The sequence below is a fragment of the Haliaeetus albicilla genome, chromosome 24 (genome assembly GCF_947461875.1).
Source record: "Haliaeetus albicilla chromosome 24, bHalAlb1.1, whole genome shotgun sequence".
Taxonomy (NCBI): Eukaryota; Metazoa; Chordata; class Aves; order Accipitriformes; family Accipitridae; genus Haliaeetus; species Haliaeetus albicilla.
The window spans coordinates 3,958,099-3,976,930 of record NC_091506.1 but is presented as its reverse complement, the minus strand read 5'-3'; the positions used below and the strand labels follow the sequence as shown (position 1 = coordinate 3,976,930).

The window sequence follows — 18,832 nt, the reverse complement described above, 5'->3', positions numbered from 1 at the left end:
GGCTTCTTTTTACTAGTTGGGATCATGTTTTCTCTTTAAAAGAAAGCGCAAGAAAATTGTGCTTTAATTCTTTGAAAAGAAATATTATGAGATAAGGTGGTAACTAATATTAATGCACAATAACTGCCTGACAGGTTCGCACCACGCGCTGACATGTCATGTCAGAGCTGCTGTAGATAAAGCCAAGTTCTTTGCTGGAGATGTAGCAATTGCAGATCAAGTGATATATAATTTACTGAGCTGCTTGTTAATTCTATGGTGTTATGAAATCTCCTGGGCATATAATTACTACAAATGTTTACTTGACTTTACCACATAGCTTGACACTATCCTGTAGAAGTTTGTACTTAGCTTGACATTATACTGTACAAGTTTGTACCTTAGTAAAATTATGGCCTAGCTATAAAATGCAACTATTAGGCAGCAAAATACTAAAGAAGTACAGATGAGACCAAAGGCATTTTAAAAACGCTTTCTACGGCTCGGAATTACAAACATTCATCCCATCTCCCGCTGATTACACACTTTGTAATAGCTATTGTTTCCACGGCTGGGGTTTAATTTTCCGCAGTACATTGGCAGCGCCAGCGATCTCAATAGCAATCCTCCCAGCAAGGTTGCGAGGGCTGCGGGGAGGACAGCGGGGAGGCAGCGTGATTGACAGATATTTTAAGCCTTTCTGTGGTTCAGGATTAGTGAAACATTTACAGGCAGACCTGTTTGAGTGGGTAATATGTGGGCTGGCGGCCACGCTGGGATCCTGGCACCCGCGGGAGGCTCCGTCGCCTGTAGGAAAACCGGGATGACTTTGGGATCGGGTCGGTGTCATTGCTCCCTCCAGGTTACATTTCAACCCTTGATCTCCGCAAAGCCTGGAGCAAAGGTAGTGCCTCTGATGAAACTTAAAGCCACCCTCTTGACTATTTATTGCTAAATTGCTGCTGAGAGGCTCTTCAGTTATGCTGGTTAGCCCCAGAGTAAAGGCGTGTGTTTGAGCGGAATATTTCAGGGCGTATGCCTCACCTTCAGCTCTTTTACGGACTGCTGACCTGTCACGTTAAGCAGGCGTTGGGGTTACACTCAGCCTGCTTTGGACCGGGACACGTTCTGCAACACCGGTCCTGTCTATGCGGCGGTCCATTAGGTCTAAAAACAGATGAGCTGCACTGCACGCCGGTCTGGATGTTTTTTGGAGTCATGGATTGTCCCTTTCGAGAGGGAGAAGCGGTGCTAGAGATAACAACCAGCTCCTGGGACGGTTCCTCCTGGCCTGCAGCTTGCTGGTAGCAGCCCCGGAGCTGATTTCGCAGCTAGTGAGAGCCACTCCCAAACACCTGGGATGCCCAAACTTGTCCTGGATTATAGAGGCTTAAAGTATTTGTTGAAAAAACTGATTTCTTTGAGGGTGAAAGAGGTATTCCTCATGTTCAACAAGTTTGCATGAGCCCATTTAAACATCAGGCAAGCTGAGAATGAAAACAACTTTCACTCTAATAACGCAAAAGTTGCAAAATTAGAAACAGTGTTACAAAAGGAAAGCGAACAAAATTAGGAAACAGAAACTTAACATACACCTGGATTAGCAGCTGCGGAAGGCATGACCTCTGAATCAGGAAACTGGTTTGTTTTTACTTTGGTGCTTCCAGCCTGATAACGCTCAGATTTTGGTGAGGTCTATTAGAGGTGGGAGTCTACTTGGAGATTTTGCTCCTCTTTATTTATTTTTTTTTTAATTTCCTGGCTACTCCTAAATGTAAAAGGCATTTTATAATAGCTCTCAGACTCTCCCTGGTTTCTCCACTGATTTGAAGGACCTGTGAGTCTGCATTTACCTGCCTGGTGCCCTGGAGAGTGCTAATGAACTGAGGTTTACTGGCACATGGATCTGAGGAAAGCACAGGGACTTTGGGATACTGCCCTTTTCTGTTCCTCTCAGGAAACACACTGAGTTGCAGTTATTTGGTAACGTTTATAAACAATATAAACCATGTTAATAAATCCCCCCCAAGAAAGGTTTTCCTGAAATAGGTAACAGAGAGTGGCCCCAACCCCATCCCTGTTTTGCTTTACTAGTTGCTTCTGTTAGCTGGAAAGGCAGGGAAGAGATCTGGTGCATGAGTGGAATTTGTTAGGTTTCCCATAGAAACAGAGGATCAGATTTTTTTTTTTTTTGCCAGTGAAGGTGATGTCAGTTGGGAGCATCTGTCCTCACCTCAAAGGATACAGCCTGGTGTAGATTAAAGTGAGGGCTGAGTCCTCTTGTGCCGCTCTACTGATGCAACTGAATAACTTGTACAATCTTGTCTGTCTTAATATATCTCATTCATATATACATATATAAAATCTGCTTGCTGCTATTAGTCTTTCTTTTTGAAATAAATTCCCACTGCGTCTCTCAACTTGGAGAGTTCAGGCAGGTTTGAAATACACTGTTGAATGAAGAGCTCTCTGCCACGCTCTGCCTCGGTGAGCTGCTTTTCTCTCTGATCCCCGCGGACTGCCGTCACCATCGTGGGATCTCCCGTTCCCTGCTTGGTGCTTTGAGACTCAGTCTGTCTTTCTTTTCTTCCCCAGTGAGTTACTGCTCCAGCCTCACAAATTCTCCCAAGCTCCTGCCCTGCTTCTCTCCGCACAGCACCGAGCCCTCGCTCATCTGCATTCCTTGCTATTTTGACAGAATCAGCCCTCTCCCAGGATCTGTTCACTTGCTCATCTACATCTAACGGCAGCTGCTTCGAGGCCCCGCGTAGCTGTACCAGGCTTGTTGGTGTCTGGTCCAATTTCCTCATGTACTCCTCTTTGCTGCCTCTTTTTCCCTGAAACCTTTCTCTCTTCACCTCCTTTCCACACCCCAAGTCCTGCTCTCCTCTGTGCGGCTTCACAGCACTTCGCCCCTTCAGCCTCATCCCTTGCAGCTTTCTCATGACTGGGGAGAAATTCAAGGTGAATGAAATTTTTAAGAAACCTGCTTGAAATCTGTATTTCCTAAGAATTCTCTTGTTCACATTGCAATACTCATCTCCATTTCCATCCTCTATTGCAACCTGCTTAGTACCTGTTGCGATATCATTTACCTGATTTCCTTTTCAGTTATTGGTGGGAGAGAAGGCAGAGAAGGAAAAAAAAAAATCACTTTGTGAAGTGCTCTGCCAATTTACCATGCCGTAAAAGAGATATGCCATAGTTATTACTAAAGTCTAATTATGTAAATGACATAACTTAATAATGATTATTAAATCCCAGCAAGTTTTGTTTCTTTTCCTTATTGTTGATGGTTGTCCTTGATAGCAAATGTCACGGTGCATATCACGAAATTAATTTTTGTGGAGACTTCGCATCATTATAGGGGCGAGGAGGCCTTGCAGGCGAAGGCACGGGCTGCTCAGCAGACCTGTTATCTTTGCAAGAACAAATGTTGTCCACAAGGATAGCAGAGAGGGAAGAGAAAACTCACACAGCAGCAAATATTTAATTAAAAGAGCTGCTTGGGCTGACTAGTTGTGGCAGCAGCTGCTTAAACAGAGATCTGTCCTTTAAATAACTTCAGCTAAATAAAGGGAGAAAAAAAGAGTGAAGGGAAAGCTCAAAGGGCATGTGCTGTAATTGCAGAAGTCGTTTTCATTTTTGCATTGCAATGTCTTTAGTAGCCGTTAGCTACTCCTCTGCCTGTTTGGAAAATCAGGATGCTTCAAGCTCTGGGAGCTTTACATGGTTGCCAAAAAGTAGGGAGGGGAGTGTCATGGAAGTCAATACATCACCTGCCAGCTCCTGTTACCTGTATTTTAGGTGTACAAGGTCTACTGAGGAAGGCTCCCATTGGCTTTTCTGCCAAGTAGAATAAAACAGAATTTGGTAGGTACAAGGTTAGTTCTTTTCTAGTATTCAGTGGCTAAATTATAGATAAGCGTGTGGCTCCCCATTGCAGCAGGTTTGGCCTTGTGCCCTCATGCCAGAGCGCTGCCCCGGCTGTGGGCAGTTTTCTGCATTTATTATCAGACTCTCTGTGAGTTCCCTTTGCGCCTTATTGAGCTGTCACGCTGTGACATGGACCTCTAAAGGATTCATGCTATTCATTGAACATGAAATATTATTTATAATAATATAGTCACATTTTTCAGGTAATACCTAAGAGCATCCATCAGGCTTCCAGATGCAGTTCGGCTATATAATAAATGATGTTGTTCACCCCAAGGGGATGAATCTAATGGACACACCAATTGGGTTGGACAAGCAAGAAGAGCGTGGGGTGTCTGTGCATTTGTATGTGTTGGGGAGAGCTGTTTGAAATGCTGAAATCCATAAGGAGTGAAGCTGTGCAGCCAGTCTTACCTGTGCTCTGGGGACCTTTGTAGGCTCACAGCTGGCTGCAGGAAAGCATGAAGAAGCAGAAGTTAAGTTGGAGATATTTGAGAGTAAAGTGTATGACAGGTATTGTGCAGTTCTTGTCTTTTTCATAACTGACTCCTCTCTGTGGTTTTCTTAGCCATTTTCTGGTTAGTCTTTCTAAGGTGCATTATCAGTTATGTGAGATAATGATTAGAGGGCAATAAAGTGGATCTGTCCATGTGATGCGATACAAATGAGATGAAAAACAGTATGACCAACAGTATTTATGATTTCTCCATTTTTTCTTTTTTTTTTTTTTTAAGAAAAAGGTAGAACAACACCTGATGTTATAGAAGCTCTGTATGAAGTGTATAATACAGTTTTCACGTGTGTGACATGGAGAGTGCTTTTTCCCAATGTGCATGTAATTGATTAGTACAATACATCTGCAGATGCGCTGGCGAGCAAAAGTCACACTTGTTCTGAAGAACATCGTGTTATGGGCAGAATGGGTAATGAAGACCGTGGTTCTGCGTATTCAACATTCAACATTAAGATTCTCCTTACAGTTTTATGTAACTTTAACAGATTTTATACATTCAAGCAAAAGTTTTCCACTCCTGATATATGTTTGTTGTACTTCTAATTTAATTTTATTTACTTTAATTTCCAGCAAGGTGGACTTCAGTTTTTTCCAAAACTGGGATAGGGGAAAATATGGTGTGTTTGTGCTCAGTGTTCATACAATCACATCACGGGGAACCGGCAGCAGCTCCACCTTTTGGAACAAAGAGTTAAGATTTGGTGGTGTAGTTCAGGTGCATGTGTTTCACTGCTGCCATGGAAAGCAAACCACCCAAAGTAAAGAGAAATGAAACATAATGATGTAATTACACTCGTGTAGTTAGTAGACACTACCTCCAGGTTTTTTCTAAACCTACTTGTCTGGTCTTGAGAGATACTTTACTGAACTCCCATCGGCTAGCTGAGGGAGAATGGACTTAGTTTTGCCCAATTTCCTTCAACACATTTTTCTCCAGGTACTTAGTAAATAGGTGAGTAATCTTACATTTTTTAAGGCTTTTAGACTGTTTGCATAGTGTGTTTTACTACGTGTGTTGCTTCCTCATTGTTCTCTGCACAGGCACCTAGTTGGAGTCAAATTGCATCTCTAAAGATCAACTGTCCTTTAAAATATACCATGTGCATATGTAATCTGTCTAATGAAATAACTTCTGTGTGACCACCTGAAAATAATGCAGTCACAGACAGCTGCTTTTCTGCATCTTGCTGGTAGTGAAAGGGATGATGAGCGTAGATCCAGGGGAGAGAGAAACAGAATTACGAAGTCTTTTCCCTTTCTTTCACAGCTACAGTAGATATATTCAATATATTGTCAGCTAACTGTCTTCAGTGTAGATTGATGTTTTGATTCAGTGCCCTGAAAAAAGGCATTAATGGAGAGAAGCAACTATTGCAGCTAAAAATCATTTGGGTCTGGAGCGTTTTGAATGACGCTTTTCCCTTACAATGGTAAAACTACATAAGTGAGAGCAGAAAACTGCTGCTCATGCTCAGAAATAATCTTCACCTTATCAACAACTCAGTTCCCCTGAAAGCCTTGGTACAAAACATTTCCATTAACACAAGCTATTGAAATAAAATGGTGACCAGATAAATTGTAGCATTATGCTACTTAAAAGAATGTTTCAGGTACTTCCAGTAAGATTATAAACTCTTTCCTCCCTGGAGATCCAGCCAAAAACTTGTCCCCTCAGTTTCTCTCATGCCTCTGCTGGGATTGTAACAGCTCCTAAGGAATACAGGTGAGACAAGAGTCTCCCACATATATATGGGCTGGGTTTTTGCATGTGTGTTTTCCTTCAAGCTTATTGGGGTTTTTTTAGCTGTAAAATTGTTCATGGAAAAAGGAAATTACTGTGGATTTCAGCATCCAATGTAAACACAAGAAGAGTAGGAAATGCAGAATCAGGATGAAATATCTCTTCCTCTTTTATGCTATCATGTTTGCTCGAGTGCTTAGACTTCCTAATGCATAAACTGGGCCAAATCCTGCGCTTATTGCCCTAAGTAAATGCCTCCTGTACTTCTTCCTTGGTAGACTGCAAATCCCACTGGTAAGTGTGGATCCTGCTGTAAAAGCTAACCAAGGTACCCAAACCGAAAGGAGGTGCTCCCTGTCCAGGCAGGGCGTGCCAGGATTTCAGAATTTGTCCTGCAGTGATGTGGGTGGTGTTTAACTTGTATCCTTAAACACTTTCATGCAATGTCTGTGGTTAAATCATTACATTTAACTTGATTTTTTTTTTCTTAATATTTTTTTAAGGTAATCCCTTGAATCTCTAGTAATGTGGAAAATGTTGGAAGCTCAATGGCCTTGACTTATCGGGAAAAGCAAGCAGTGTGAGGTCCTCCATGAAGCTAGAAAAGCTAATCTCCTTTATTACACAGAAGGAGGAAAAATCAGAGCAAGGCAGAAAGTACACGAGACTGCTTGCCGTGAAACTCTTCATTGTCATGAGTCGCTGACTGCAATTTAAATTAGAAACGCACAGTGTCCCAATGACTTTCACTGTCTTGTTGTGCTATTGTGCTGAGATACAAGAATAACATTGATATAGAAGGAGATTTGCTTTGGTTTTGATGTTAGTTTTGCTTTGGTTTTAAGGTTTTGTGTGTGAAGCCTGCCAGGATTTTCCTCTCGGGATCATGGGAACATGCTGAGCCTCCCCCGAGTCCGTGAGGCAGAGAAGTGCTGTGAGCGCACATCTTGCATGGCACAGGTGAAGCAGTGGGCTCAGATTTAGGATTTTTGATATTTGACAGTATTTGCTGGTGTTGTACGTTGGGATGCATCAGGAAAAAATGATCCCTAATGGGTCAAGAGGGAATAATAGCTGTTTTCTGCTGTTTATAGAAGTAATTCATTTGCAATTAAATACTTTTTTTTTCTTTCCCCTGTTCGTATTGTCACCTTGCTACTAGCACAGGGAACTCTCAAGTAAACACAAACCCATGCTGTGAAAATCACTAATGCAAAGTGGAAGCCTCACCGCTCTGCAGCGGTTTCTGTTGTTGTCAGATGATTTTCCTGGCACAGGGATTGCTCCCGCACCGCGAGCATGCCACGCTCTCAAATGAAGCCCATTAGGTGCTGGGTGCTGTAGATTTTTGCCCTCCTTTACTACCTGCTAGAGTGCAGAATTTCTCCCGTGGCAGACTTTCAAGGAGCCCGTACCTATGCGTTGGGGAGGGATAGATGCTGTTTTCACCAAGCTTTATGCTGAATGAGCAATCTCATTAGACTCCAGGCCTGCAAGGAGCTCTGCCTGGCAGATCCCCTGCCCGCATTTCCAATTCAATAGGGCTCTGCCTGGCTTTGTGGCTGCTGAACCATGTGCTGCGGAGTGGGAGCTGGAATGGCTAAAAGTAACCGTGGCAGGAGCTGGGTTTCAAGAGAGGTTTTCAAGGCAAGGCAGGATTTCTCCTAGGAGGTGTTGCTTTACTAGACCGCATTTGTTTGTTGTTATTAACACGAGAAAGCTCATGGTTCTGCTATTATTTTGCGCTTTGAAAGAGGGAGAATGAGCGTATGAGAGAAGAAAGCGCCTTTGCCACAAATTCGTTTTGAAATTCAGAAGAATTTGCATTGCCTCCATTGGAGGAGGCTGTCATTAGCAGTCTCATCTGAAAACAAACAGCAACCTGCTTTTATTTCCTTTGTGCTTGGCTGACATGCCGTCATTTCCAGTCATCCAGCCCAGTTGCTACTGTACTTTGTTTTATGCTTCATGCTTGACCTATGAGCTGAAATGCTAATCGCTGATGAAAATTTCAATTAACATAAAACTAGTTTTAGCAGGAAATGTGGTAAGCTCATTTAGGAGGTATAGAATCTCAAGGAAATATATAACTGTAAAAGCCTCAGACAATAGTTTAATTTTTAACCAGCTGGTGTGCTTTCAGATGTATCTGCAAAGCTCAGATCTGTGCTGTTTTGTTACCAGCAAGGGGAAGTGATTGTCATTGTGTATTTGTAGGTCTGTGAAAAAGCCATGCTCACAACATTCCTCTAATACAGTGTTATCTCCTTGTGTTGGAATAATTTCTCTGATTTCATTGGTTAACAAAAAATGAATGAATGTATGGCTGTACCTTTAAGAAAAGGAGATACAACAGACACACATGGCAGGGATTAGACCGCTCTTACATGTGTAGATGTGCATATATATAAAGCCAGGAACCTTATTTTATGGACACTTGTACAAGTGTTATGCAAAGTACACTTTATAATGTAATGAAGAAATATAATCTAAATTTTCATTGTGGTATTTTTAAGTCAACTTTAGATACCTTAGAAACTTGCTAATTAAATAATTGTAGATTTCTCAGAAGTCTGCAAAATATTTACACAGGAAATTTATGCTGCAGGATCGGATACATACAACTCAAGTACACTGTCTTAAATCCAGATTTTCCCCTGAAAGAGAGGTTGGTGCCACAGTAGAAGAGAAAGCAGGCTAGAAGATGAATGTGAAGATATGGACTGGTTCCCACTTAAGGAAAGACTAAGTTTGTGTCAACAAACCTAAACTCATCTGTTAAAGGAGCTGCTGTAGTGGCCCAGTGCTCCCGTTGCTCAGAGTTGCTGCCCAGTTGACCCAGTCCGAAAATGAACTGGAGAAAAAACGATTTTACACTCAGTGAGGATGGCCAGAGAAGAAACATCTGAGACCAAACTGGCCAGCTAAGTTACCCCACCGCACGCACACGCTCTGGTTAAGCTGGTGCTCTGGGAGGGTTCAGTCCGGCAATGGGACTGCAAAGGGGGGATACAGGGAATTCCACGATCAGAAGTGATGCAGAGGAGGGGACCCGCAGAGAGTCGGGGAGAGCCGGTGAGACTATTAAGCAGCAAGTTTAACACCGTACTTATTGAGGGACTCGTTTTCTCAGGTGGTGGAGGTCAAAGTATATCATCAATTAAGAAAAAAGGAAAAGGTACTTAAATCTGTGGAAGAAAGGCCCCTTGGTGGCTATTATGGACAAAAGGTTAGATGCAGCATCTGGCTCAGAAAGTCCCCAAGCAGCTATAGGAGGTGGGGAGGATGTATTTACCGGGAGAGGATCCTCCTGCACTCCCTCTGCTGCTTACCTGCGCCTGCCCCGTCGGGAGGGCTGAGCCAGAGCCACTTCGCTGTGACCTGGTGTCCCGCTCGTCATTAAACACTGTTGTTCTCTTTAAATCAATACAGATGCTTGTATTTATTCACATATTTAAGAACATCCATAACAGTGGAATCTGGCTGCAGGGTATTCAGGTTTATGTGCTCCTAATGGTAGAAATAACCACATCAGTGGTTATCTCAATTTACTTGTAAGTGCCGTGTCAATAACGGTATAACTGAAGTTTAATGACGTATTCATCATAAACAATGTACCGTTCACAGTTAACATTTATTTCTTTGGTTACGAAAAAGCTAAACCAAGTATTGATTTCCACACTGGATTTTCTGTTGAGTCTCTATTACAAGTGCTGCTCAGAGGCATTTTGAGCTCACAGCAGAGCTGATCTGATGGGGCTGGCAAACCTGGTCCCCTGACCATCTTTGCAGGGCTGCTACTTTTTGAGTAGGTTTCCATTATGAATATCCACAGCTTCAAATGTGAACTTTGTTTTTGGCAGTTGTGTGATTTGTATGAAGTCAGTGGTTTTGTCAAACGTTCCAGGTCTTAAGCTTGCTCGCACAAATTTTCACAGGAAGCAAATACAAAAAGTGGGGAATTCTATTTAAGATTGCTTGATTTAAAGTTTACAAATGATCCTCTGCTGGGCTAAATCAAATCCAGTTAAAGTTAGATGGGTTGAGCAGATAGACTAAAATGGGTACTGACTAATTATTTATTAAGCTTAAATATCATGTGTGTGGCATTCGTAACAATGTGTTGCCAGAAACATTGCTTAGTTCTGCCCTGTTTTTAAAAAACAAACTCTGAATTGAAAGGAGCCAGCCAATGGAGTGTGTTGGAAGGTGTAAGCAAAAAAAAAAACCCTCAAAAAAAAAAAAGTATTCAGATAATCTAGTTTGTATGACTCATATTGGTGAAATGACAATAGGGAATCCATTTATTTTTTCAGGAAAACCTGAAGACCTCACATCCTTTGGCAGCAAGCACCTCCAGATCCTACAAAGGTGGCTCACATCAGCAAATGTCAGCAGAGAGCTACCGACAAGCAGATCATTTGTACTGATTAGAAACCACGTTTCTTTAGTTTTCAGTCATTGTGTGTGTGTAAAAGACATGCAAAGCTTTAAGAAATATGGTGCTTGTACTCTGTGATTTAGTAGTACAGTGCTTCAGCTACTAAATGTATGAAACAAATTAAATCAAATCTGTCAGGTGCTGTACCATTATATGGGCAGAGTGATGACCAAGAGAAATCATTAACCATTTATAGCTAGCTTTTAAATGATTTGAGAGCATAGGATGTGATCTACTGAGACTTAAGGGGAATTGCATTTTAGAATTTTGTTGGGAACAGCTGGGAGTAGATAGGGAGTATTTGCAAAGATGGATAGCTGGTGCCGGCTGCCTTCTCCCAGGGCTGGGCACTTGGAAGGGAAGATGCTGGTACACCTCTTCAGCTTCCACTCAGCTCAGGGTGGATCTCAGACAGAAACAGCATAAATTGAGTTTCCACACAGTTTGCACAAACATCAAAGTGAGATGTCGGTCACAGCCGGGCGATGGCAGACCGCCGGCTCGGGGACTGGCACCAGCCATCACCGCGCTGTGTCTGCCTGGCTGGGGAGATGCCCTGCCCAGCCGGTGTCTGACTTCTCTTCCAGAAAACCAGGACTTGACAAGCTGGTCTCCCCAAATCCCTACTTATTTCTTAAAACCTTGTCCCAGGGAAATTAATTCTGATACTTGCACTGTTTATCAAATTGAATGTTTTACTGCTGCTTGTGCTACAGTAAAACATTTCACAGCCTTGCGTACGTATTTCTTTATTATTTATATTCATTCTATCACATTTTTAGAGGGTTTTTTTGTGATTTGAGAAACTGGAAGCCTGACGGATTACAAAATTGGGAAGGCATAACAGTTACAATCGCATTTGAAACACATAAATTCTGTGAAATAATGTTGAAGTTTAACTGCACTGAAAACTTTTACTTTACATGTGCTGTCCAATAATGTTTCTAAAGTCCTTGGCAAGATAAATAATGCATAGACTTCTCTCACTAAACCTCCTGAGAGTGGAATTGCATCTAAAAAAAACCTTCATGCTGATGTGCTACAGTCTATTTGGAAATATTTTACCAAGGAAGGAAGAACGTCTTTCTGATTTGGATGATTATTTTAATCACCTCTAGCATATGCATCATGGGCTGCTTTTCTGAGAACTGGCAACATCCAAAAATAGGTGGTTGGGATAGAGTCAAGTGAAGGTTATTCTCTCCCTGGTACTAACACTGGGATGACAAAAAGCTTTTAGGGGAAAAGCTATGTATAACATTGACACCTGAAGTAAAACGATGGGTCCTTATGAATATTCCTTCTCATCTTTTCCAAACACATGAGTGACTCTGCATGTTGGGGGACATTCAGGGAAAAAAAAAAAAAAAAAAAGAACTATAGCTGCATAAACTACAGCTGTTGCTATACCATTACATTTAAGGTTTCACTAGCATAAATCTCAACCTTTCTTAGCTAATTAGTGAAGTAGGGACGTATTCCTACCCGTAGCATGGAAAAGCGCAGAGGTGATTAATCCTGCGTGCCCCCCCAGGGCTCAGCCTGTACCCCAGGGGACCGTGGCCCCTCTTCTGGGAGCTGCTGGGGGACCAGTTTGCCCCACGCTGAACACACTTCCTTGCCTCGTGAGTTTTTTGTCACCTATTCGCTAGGGAGAAATGGGTATGGAGGCTCACTGGGGCAGAGATGAACACTTTCGGAATAGAAGCCCTCGTCATTTTAGGTGTCACCTGCAGTGGCCCCTCAACCAGGGCGTGCAGCTTGGAGCAGCTCGGATGGAAACAGGCAGGTGGAGCATCCTCGCTGCCCTCCACTCTCAAATTCCTCAGCACCCGAGGTCGCTCCCTCTGATCCTCGATCGAGCCTCACCTTCTCCAGGTTTCACACAACCAGCCTCCCCAAAGAGGTCTTCAAAGGTGGTAGGGCTTCGGGAACCTTCCCTTCCGAGGGGTACGTGGGTGGGAGCTGCCTCCCCAGCCGATGGGTCTGGGCTGACCTCAGGCTCTGCAGGGCTGGAGGCAGAGGTGTCGGTTCTGGAGCATCGGTTCTGGAGCATCAGTGCTCACCGGGCTGAATCCCGACCGCGCCATCAGGACGCGGGCAGACGTGATGTGTTTCACGGCGCAACTGGCAGCCGGGGGTAAAACCCAGCTGTCGCCCTTGGCTGAGCAGGGACTGCTGGTGTTTTGGGATGGAGGACGTTTTGGCTGTGGATGGGATTTTTTTTTTTTCTTCTTCTGTGATCGTAATCGAGAAAGAGTGAGAGTACTTCATTAAGCTCCTGTGCTATATAGTCACTTAACTTGCAACTTATGGTGTAATTAAATAACCAAATTTTTATTTCTCATACCAGGAGGCAATTTTTTTTTCCAGAGTTTTGTTCAATTATTATGTAACTGGGGCCACCCTGAAGGCTGTAATTTCTAATTACCAATGGCTTTTATTTAACAATCTTGTAACGTATCTGTCACTGAGAAATTAAATCTGATTCTAGCTAATGAAAAGGTCAGCTCAGAAATGTACCAGTATTAAGCTATGGGAATCCAGTACTTACAGGAATATTTGTGCTGTACAGGACTTATACTGGGACTAAATCTTACATATTTTAAGAGGGAACCAAATAGCTGAGATTGATGCCATATTTAGTATTGCAATATAATTTCTCTTGGAAGCAGTAGACCAGTAATCTGGGAATTTTGGCTGTCATTGTGCTACTATTTATGAGCAATTTTAATGTCATAATTACATGTAGGGAAAATTGTTCACTAGGTTTATGAGATAAATGGAAATTTAAATTTTTTGTCCTTGTTTAGTTGTCCAATATTTTTATTACATGCTTCTGGAAGCAACGGTATACAAAAAAAGAATCTGGAACTGGGTTGCTCCTTGAAAGTACTGATATTTTGAAAGATTTGCTCACTGTAAGTTAAAGGCAGCTCATTAAACAAACAAATGAGCTGTCCTTAGAGCAATCAGTATTTACTATTAACTGAACAGCACAGTAAATAATGAATTGCAGGTAAGGAACTACAGATAAGTATTTGCAGTGAATTCAAATTACTTGACTTAAGCCTGAGGCGGAGAAAAGAGAACATTAAGATAGAAATGGAAGGGGAGGAGGGGGAAAAGGAAAAAGGAAGAGGAAGGATCATAAATGTAACATTTGTTGTAGCATCCATGTTCATTCATTGTGCCGAGGAAAGGTTTTCTTCGGTAATCTTTTGCCCCCCTCCCTGGTGCAAGGGACACTGCAGCCGATTCCGTGTGAGAACAAAGAGGGATGTGGAATTCCTGGGAAAAAGCAGGGGTCCACAGCAAGCTCTGGGCCCGATCCATCACACTGGCTCGGGGAGCAGGGCTGATGTTTTTACCAAGGTCAAGGTTTTGCCAGTTGCTCTCTGGCACTGACTAGACCCCAGAAGAGCGTTGTGTTTTGGCACCAGCGAGACCGAAACCTGCCCCTGGCTGCCAAGTGCTTGCGCAGCTACCTCATTTATTTCTCCAAATTACTTAAGCAGCTAAATTGTTCATTTGCGAGGAACTGGCACAAGACGAGAAATTTGGGGTTGGAGTTTAATCATCACAGCAGTGAAAGATCACGCTGCCTGAAGTTTGGGTACGCAGCTGCGTTTAAGACCGGGATGGATGGGGTGTCCCGAGGCAGTCTGATATTGCTCATTTAGGAAGGGGCTTCGGGTTGTTTGGGTGCTGGAGATGAGCAGGAAGGTCGGTGATTTAATCAGGGACTCTGCAGTTTCAGCTGAGCTGGGGGCCTGAGGCTTGGTCGGACAGCCAAACGTGTGACAGCCATACTAAACACCTAACGCCCAGCAGCCCTGTCTATACATCACCTTAAATAAGGTTAATCGCTTGACGCAGGTCTCCTTGCGGGGAAGACGTATGTCTCACCTGTCCGTCTGCTGAGGACCATCACTGTCCAGAACAGGGCACAGAGGAGCGACTGGTTAAGTGGGGCATACTGGGGAAGATGTGCATGAAGTGTTAGCCTTCCATAATAACTGCTGTCACAGCCAGCGTAACGCCTCCGCTGCTCTATTAGGGGTGATATATATAACGTACAAACAGGAGGCTTATCTTGCTGGATAGTTATCACTAGGTAAATACCTCTGCAAAGATACTGTTGCTTAATTCGTGTCACCCTGGGACTGTACCTTGTGGAAACAGCCACAGAGTAAAACAGCAGAGGTTAAATGCAGCTGCAGGGAGGTTTCCAAGTGGCCTTTGGAAGTAGCCGGTTGCTGTGCTCGAGTCCAGCACCGTCGGTCCCCAAGTGCTCGCTGCTTCCAAATGCTGGTGCTGTCGGCCCCCTGCATTAGTATTCAACACAGGGAAAAAGAGCAAGGCGCTAGACAGACCGACTAATTACAGCAGCCTGCAGAGGCAAGTCCTGCTGTACCACATGATAAAGGATATCTTTCTTATTTAGTACATTTCTTCTTTGCTCTCTGTCACTTTATTAAAAAAAAAAAAGAAAAAAGAAAGTGTGAGCTAATAGGTTTGGTTAAGGAATCAAGCTGTTTCCCTGTTTTTTCTTGAATTTAATCTGAATCTATGCAATGCTTTGTAACATTCGTACAAAAAGAAACTTCCTGCTCCTCAGCCTGCAACCCTAGCAAGCTCCACACCTCCCATAATCTTAGCTCCCCTTCCTCCGGTTGGCATCCTGACACGGGCTGCTCTGGTCCCCAGAGCTGTCAGCAGATGCGGGGGGAGAAGAGGGCTTCGCTACCACTAATGTACCATCTGCAAGCGGCAACACCGGTCAGATTTTTATGAGCCTAAATTGCAATTGTGTGGCTAGAGGGTTTGCTGTCAGAGCATCTATTTTACCGTCGATGACACAGATAGATCTGGAACTGAGCGTCTGCCAGGACCAGGTAAGGCAGGGTGGGAGAGCCCGATCCTGCAGTGACAGAAGTTGTGCAGCCGTCAGGTAGCTGCTGGCTGGGGCTGCTGTGTGGCTGGGGCTCGTGTGTACCCCCCCCAGGCTGTGATACTGCCCAGATTTTATTGGACTGAGGTTTGGAAAGGTCTGTTGCTCACAAATCAGAGCTGGGAGAAATCAAACTGAGGGAAATATCGACTGCCGCAAAACCGAACTTACTGGTGTTGCCTGATTCTGCCTGATTTGCCCCCAAACACAACCTGGGGGCTCAGCCAGCAGGTCCCCATCCCCGCCGGTGCCCTTCTGTGCTGTCCCCCTCTGCGAAGCGAGGCACTAAGCAGATTAGTCAGCTTCTTCCATCAGCGAACACTCGGTGCCTAAGATACTTATAAGACATCTGGTTTTTAGCCTCATTTCTAAACAAATGAGGCTTATGTGATTATAGTGTCTGTCTCTTGTCCCCTCGTTGGCCAGTTTCAATCTTCACCCAGGGATTTTGGTCTCAAAGATGTTAACTTCCAGGAAGTTTTCATGAACTGGTGACCGAGTGAACAGAAATTATCCTCCTAATGCCTCTGGAGAAAGGGCCACAGCACAACCTGTTGCTCATCTCCGAGAGCTGATGCGAGAGGGAGCACGCCGGGTAAAAGGGAAATCTCTGCTTTATGCCTGTGTTTTGTAGAGGTCCAGCAAACCAACCACCGGGAGCAAACCATCCTGGACCGGAGCGGGCTGGCTGCGTGGCTCAGCGCTGTCTCTGCTCCAGCTGCAGCCAGCTGTGCTGGGCAAGGGCGAGCATCCCCAACGCGCTGCCCAGGTCCCACCTCCTGCCTGCCCCCACATGCCAAAAGCTCTCGGTGACCCCGGGATTGCTTTTCTGATCCGTGGATTAACCGGGTGGTGTGTGCAAAGATACGAGAGCTGTGCGAGAGCCAGGCTTAGTCTGGAAATACGAAATACGTTGCCGTGGTCGTACAGCTCTGCTTGTGAACTCAGTGCCTTGAATCGGAGCTCGCTGTGCTGTGTGGGGCTGGGCTGCCGGTGGGTTGGTCCTTACCTCCAGAATAGTGGCCTTGCCTTGAAAATTGCTCTTGCAAAATTATCTTGACAGCTGAGGTCTAAATTCTCTTGAGACCGATGTCCCGTAAGTGCTACGTGTGAGAAGATGCACAGGTACAAAACATCTTACACCAGTGAATATTGCGCTGAGATATTGTGAATGATGCTGAGGACTGAAATCCTCCTTACACCCACATTTGTAGAATTGGCTCTCCTTTACACCTCTGTGAATTACACTTAAATGCTCATTAGAGCTGAATATGTCTCCTTTTGGCAGCCGCCTGACATTTTTGCCTTGTAACGCAGAACCTAAGGATGTATAATGGATTGTGTAAAACCTACGCGTAGCAGTTCTGGGATTATGGAGGAAAAGCAAGGGTTTCATGTTCTGGTCCTTATTAATGAACTCAGCTAGACTGTGTCCTTTTTTAAACATAAACGAAAGATAAAAGACATATGAGATTTATGAAGAAGGTCATTAGTGTACCAAATTTCTCTCATTAGATTTGTTACATTACTTTCCAACTTGCACAACTCTCATTAGAAAAATTTATGAACTGGAATGATTACAAGTATACCACATTTTAAACCATCCTTACTTTTAATTGCAAAACAAAAAATAGTTATACTTCTGTGCTTTAATGAATTTGTTCTTTTGTGCATGTATTTTTATGCTAGAAATTTAACAGAGGACCTTCCTGAAGCCAGGGGGTGGGGGAAGAGGAGAGGAAATTGTGGCACTTAGTGCAATTTGCAATTCAGCTGCAAATCCTGAAGCATTGCTTTAATTTAGTAACCTTGTTAGAACCAAGTTAATATTGCAAGCTAATATGGCTGTTTCTTCTCCTCGCAGGACTTTCAATTTCACGTCCTTACATCTGATTTGAAGTGACAGTGAGAGGAAGCATAAGGTGTCTCTCGTTCTGTTTGGACTCCTTGTTTACAGAAGAGTGATGGAGATGCTATTAAGCACAAAAGGGATCACCATATGCCTGTTTTTCTTTGTATTAAGTTTGGCAGCAGCTATTGAAATACCGTTATCAGGTGAGTTGTAGCTATTTACTGAACACTTTGGTGTTTTGTTTTGGTATCCCTTTTTTTTTTTACCTTTCCCCAAAGAAAAAAAAACCTAAATCCTGCTTTTCAGTTGTTCCATTTTGGATTTAATTCTGCCAGAACATGGCCTTTGGGAAATTCAGATGTGATAAAAATGTAAGCTACTTTGTTTGGACCTGTTTAAATGGAGCAGTAAACTTGTCTAATAACATATATCTGGTGTTTGTGATCCAACACGCCGCTTAGCTGTAAGGGTTTGGTTTTGTCCTTCACATAAATTCCTCATTTTGGCTCTGAATCTCCCTGAAGCTTGTTTGATGTGCATATACCCTCACTTACTTGTCTTGCAACCTGCCATTTCAGCCTGAGAAAGGAGCAGGTGTATGTCTCAGGGCATACATTAGTCCCCGGAGAAGTATTTGCTACGCCTCGCATACGGCCCTGGGGAGCACCTCCTTTCTCCCTCTCTGGCTGTGATGCATTCAAACTGCCTGTTTTACACGGTCGGTGGGGTTTCAGGACACGTGTAAAATATGGGATGAGGCTCATAGGGGACAATCCAATGAAAGCCAGTGGACCCCACTGCCTGGAGTACAGCCCAGACCTCCCAAGCTTGGCGTTTTTCGAACATAAATGGACCAGGAGAACTGCAAACTACAGTTTGTGGGGTTTTGGGGGGAGCGGAGGTGAACCAGCAAAGCAAAACTCAACAATATTGTTTTTTTATGAATTATGGTGGGGGAAAATAAATAAACAAACTTAAGGAGAAAGAAATGTAGGCCGTTTGCAGGGGTTTGGGTGCTGTAGCCTCAGAGTAGGACACGGGCCAGTTTCAGGGCATCGTGTGGACCTGCCGTGAGCTGTTGGCACTCTGGAGTCTGCCAACAGCCCCGGCTGCAAAGGAGAAGGCAATCAAACAGGTTTATAGGATATTTTTCTAAAGCTATCCAAACTTGTTTAACAGCGTTTGGAAGCAGAAGGTTATTTTGGAGGAAGGTACCGCAGTGGCTTCTTGTGTTTAAATAAAGCAAAAGTGGAGCTGTGACCATAAAGTGCAGGACAAACTGCCTGGGCATCCATTGCTTTTACGTACCTACACGGGGGAACCATCTAGCTCTTAATTTGCTTTAATGAAGCATTTTATATTTTAATAAAAAGGAATTATGTCTGATCAGTGAAGCCGGTGGGCTTGGAAGTGTT

General features: G+C 43.7%; 1 protein-coding gene across 10 annotated transcripts in view; it reads left to right on the top strand.

The window, feature by feature from the left end:
* The window catches only part of CHL1 (cell adhesion molecule L1 like), a 141,161-nt gene that overhangs the window by 62,636 nt on the left and 59,693 nt on the right, over positions 1-18,832 (top strand). For all 10 annotated transcript variants that reach the window (XM_069811822.1, XM_069811819.1, XM_069811821.1 and 7 more), the window contains one exon: positions 17,430-17,620. In XM_069811822.1, coding sequence (XP_069667923.1) covers positions 17,530-17,620 — 91 coding nt within the window. In that variant the 5' untranslated portion in view covers positions 17,430-17,529. The remainder of the gene's footprint in view (positions 1-17,429; positions 17,621-18,832) is intronic.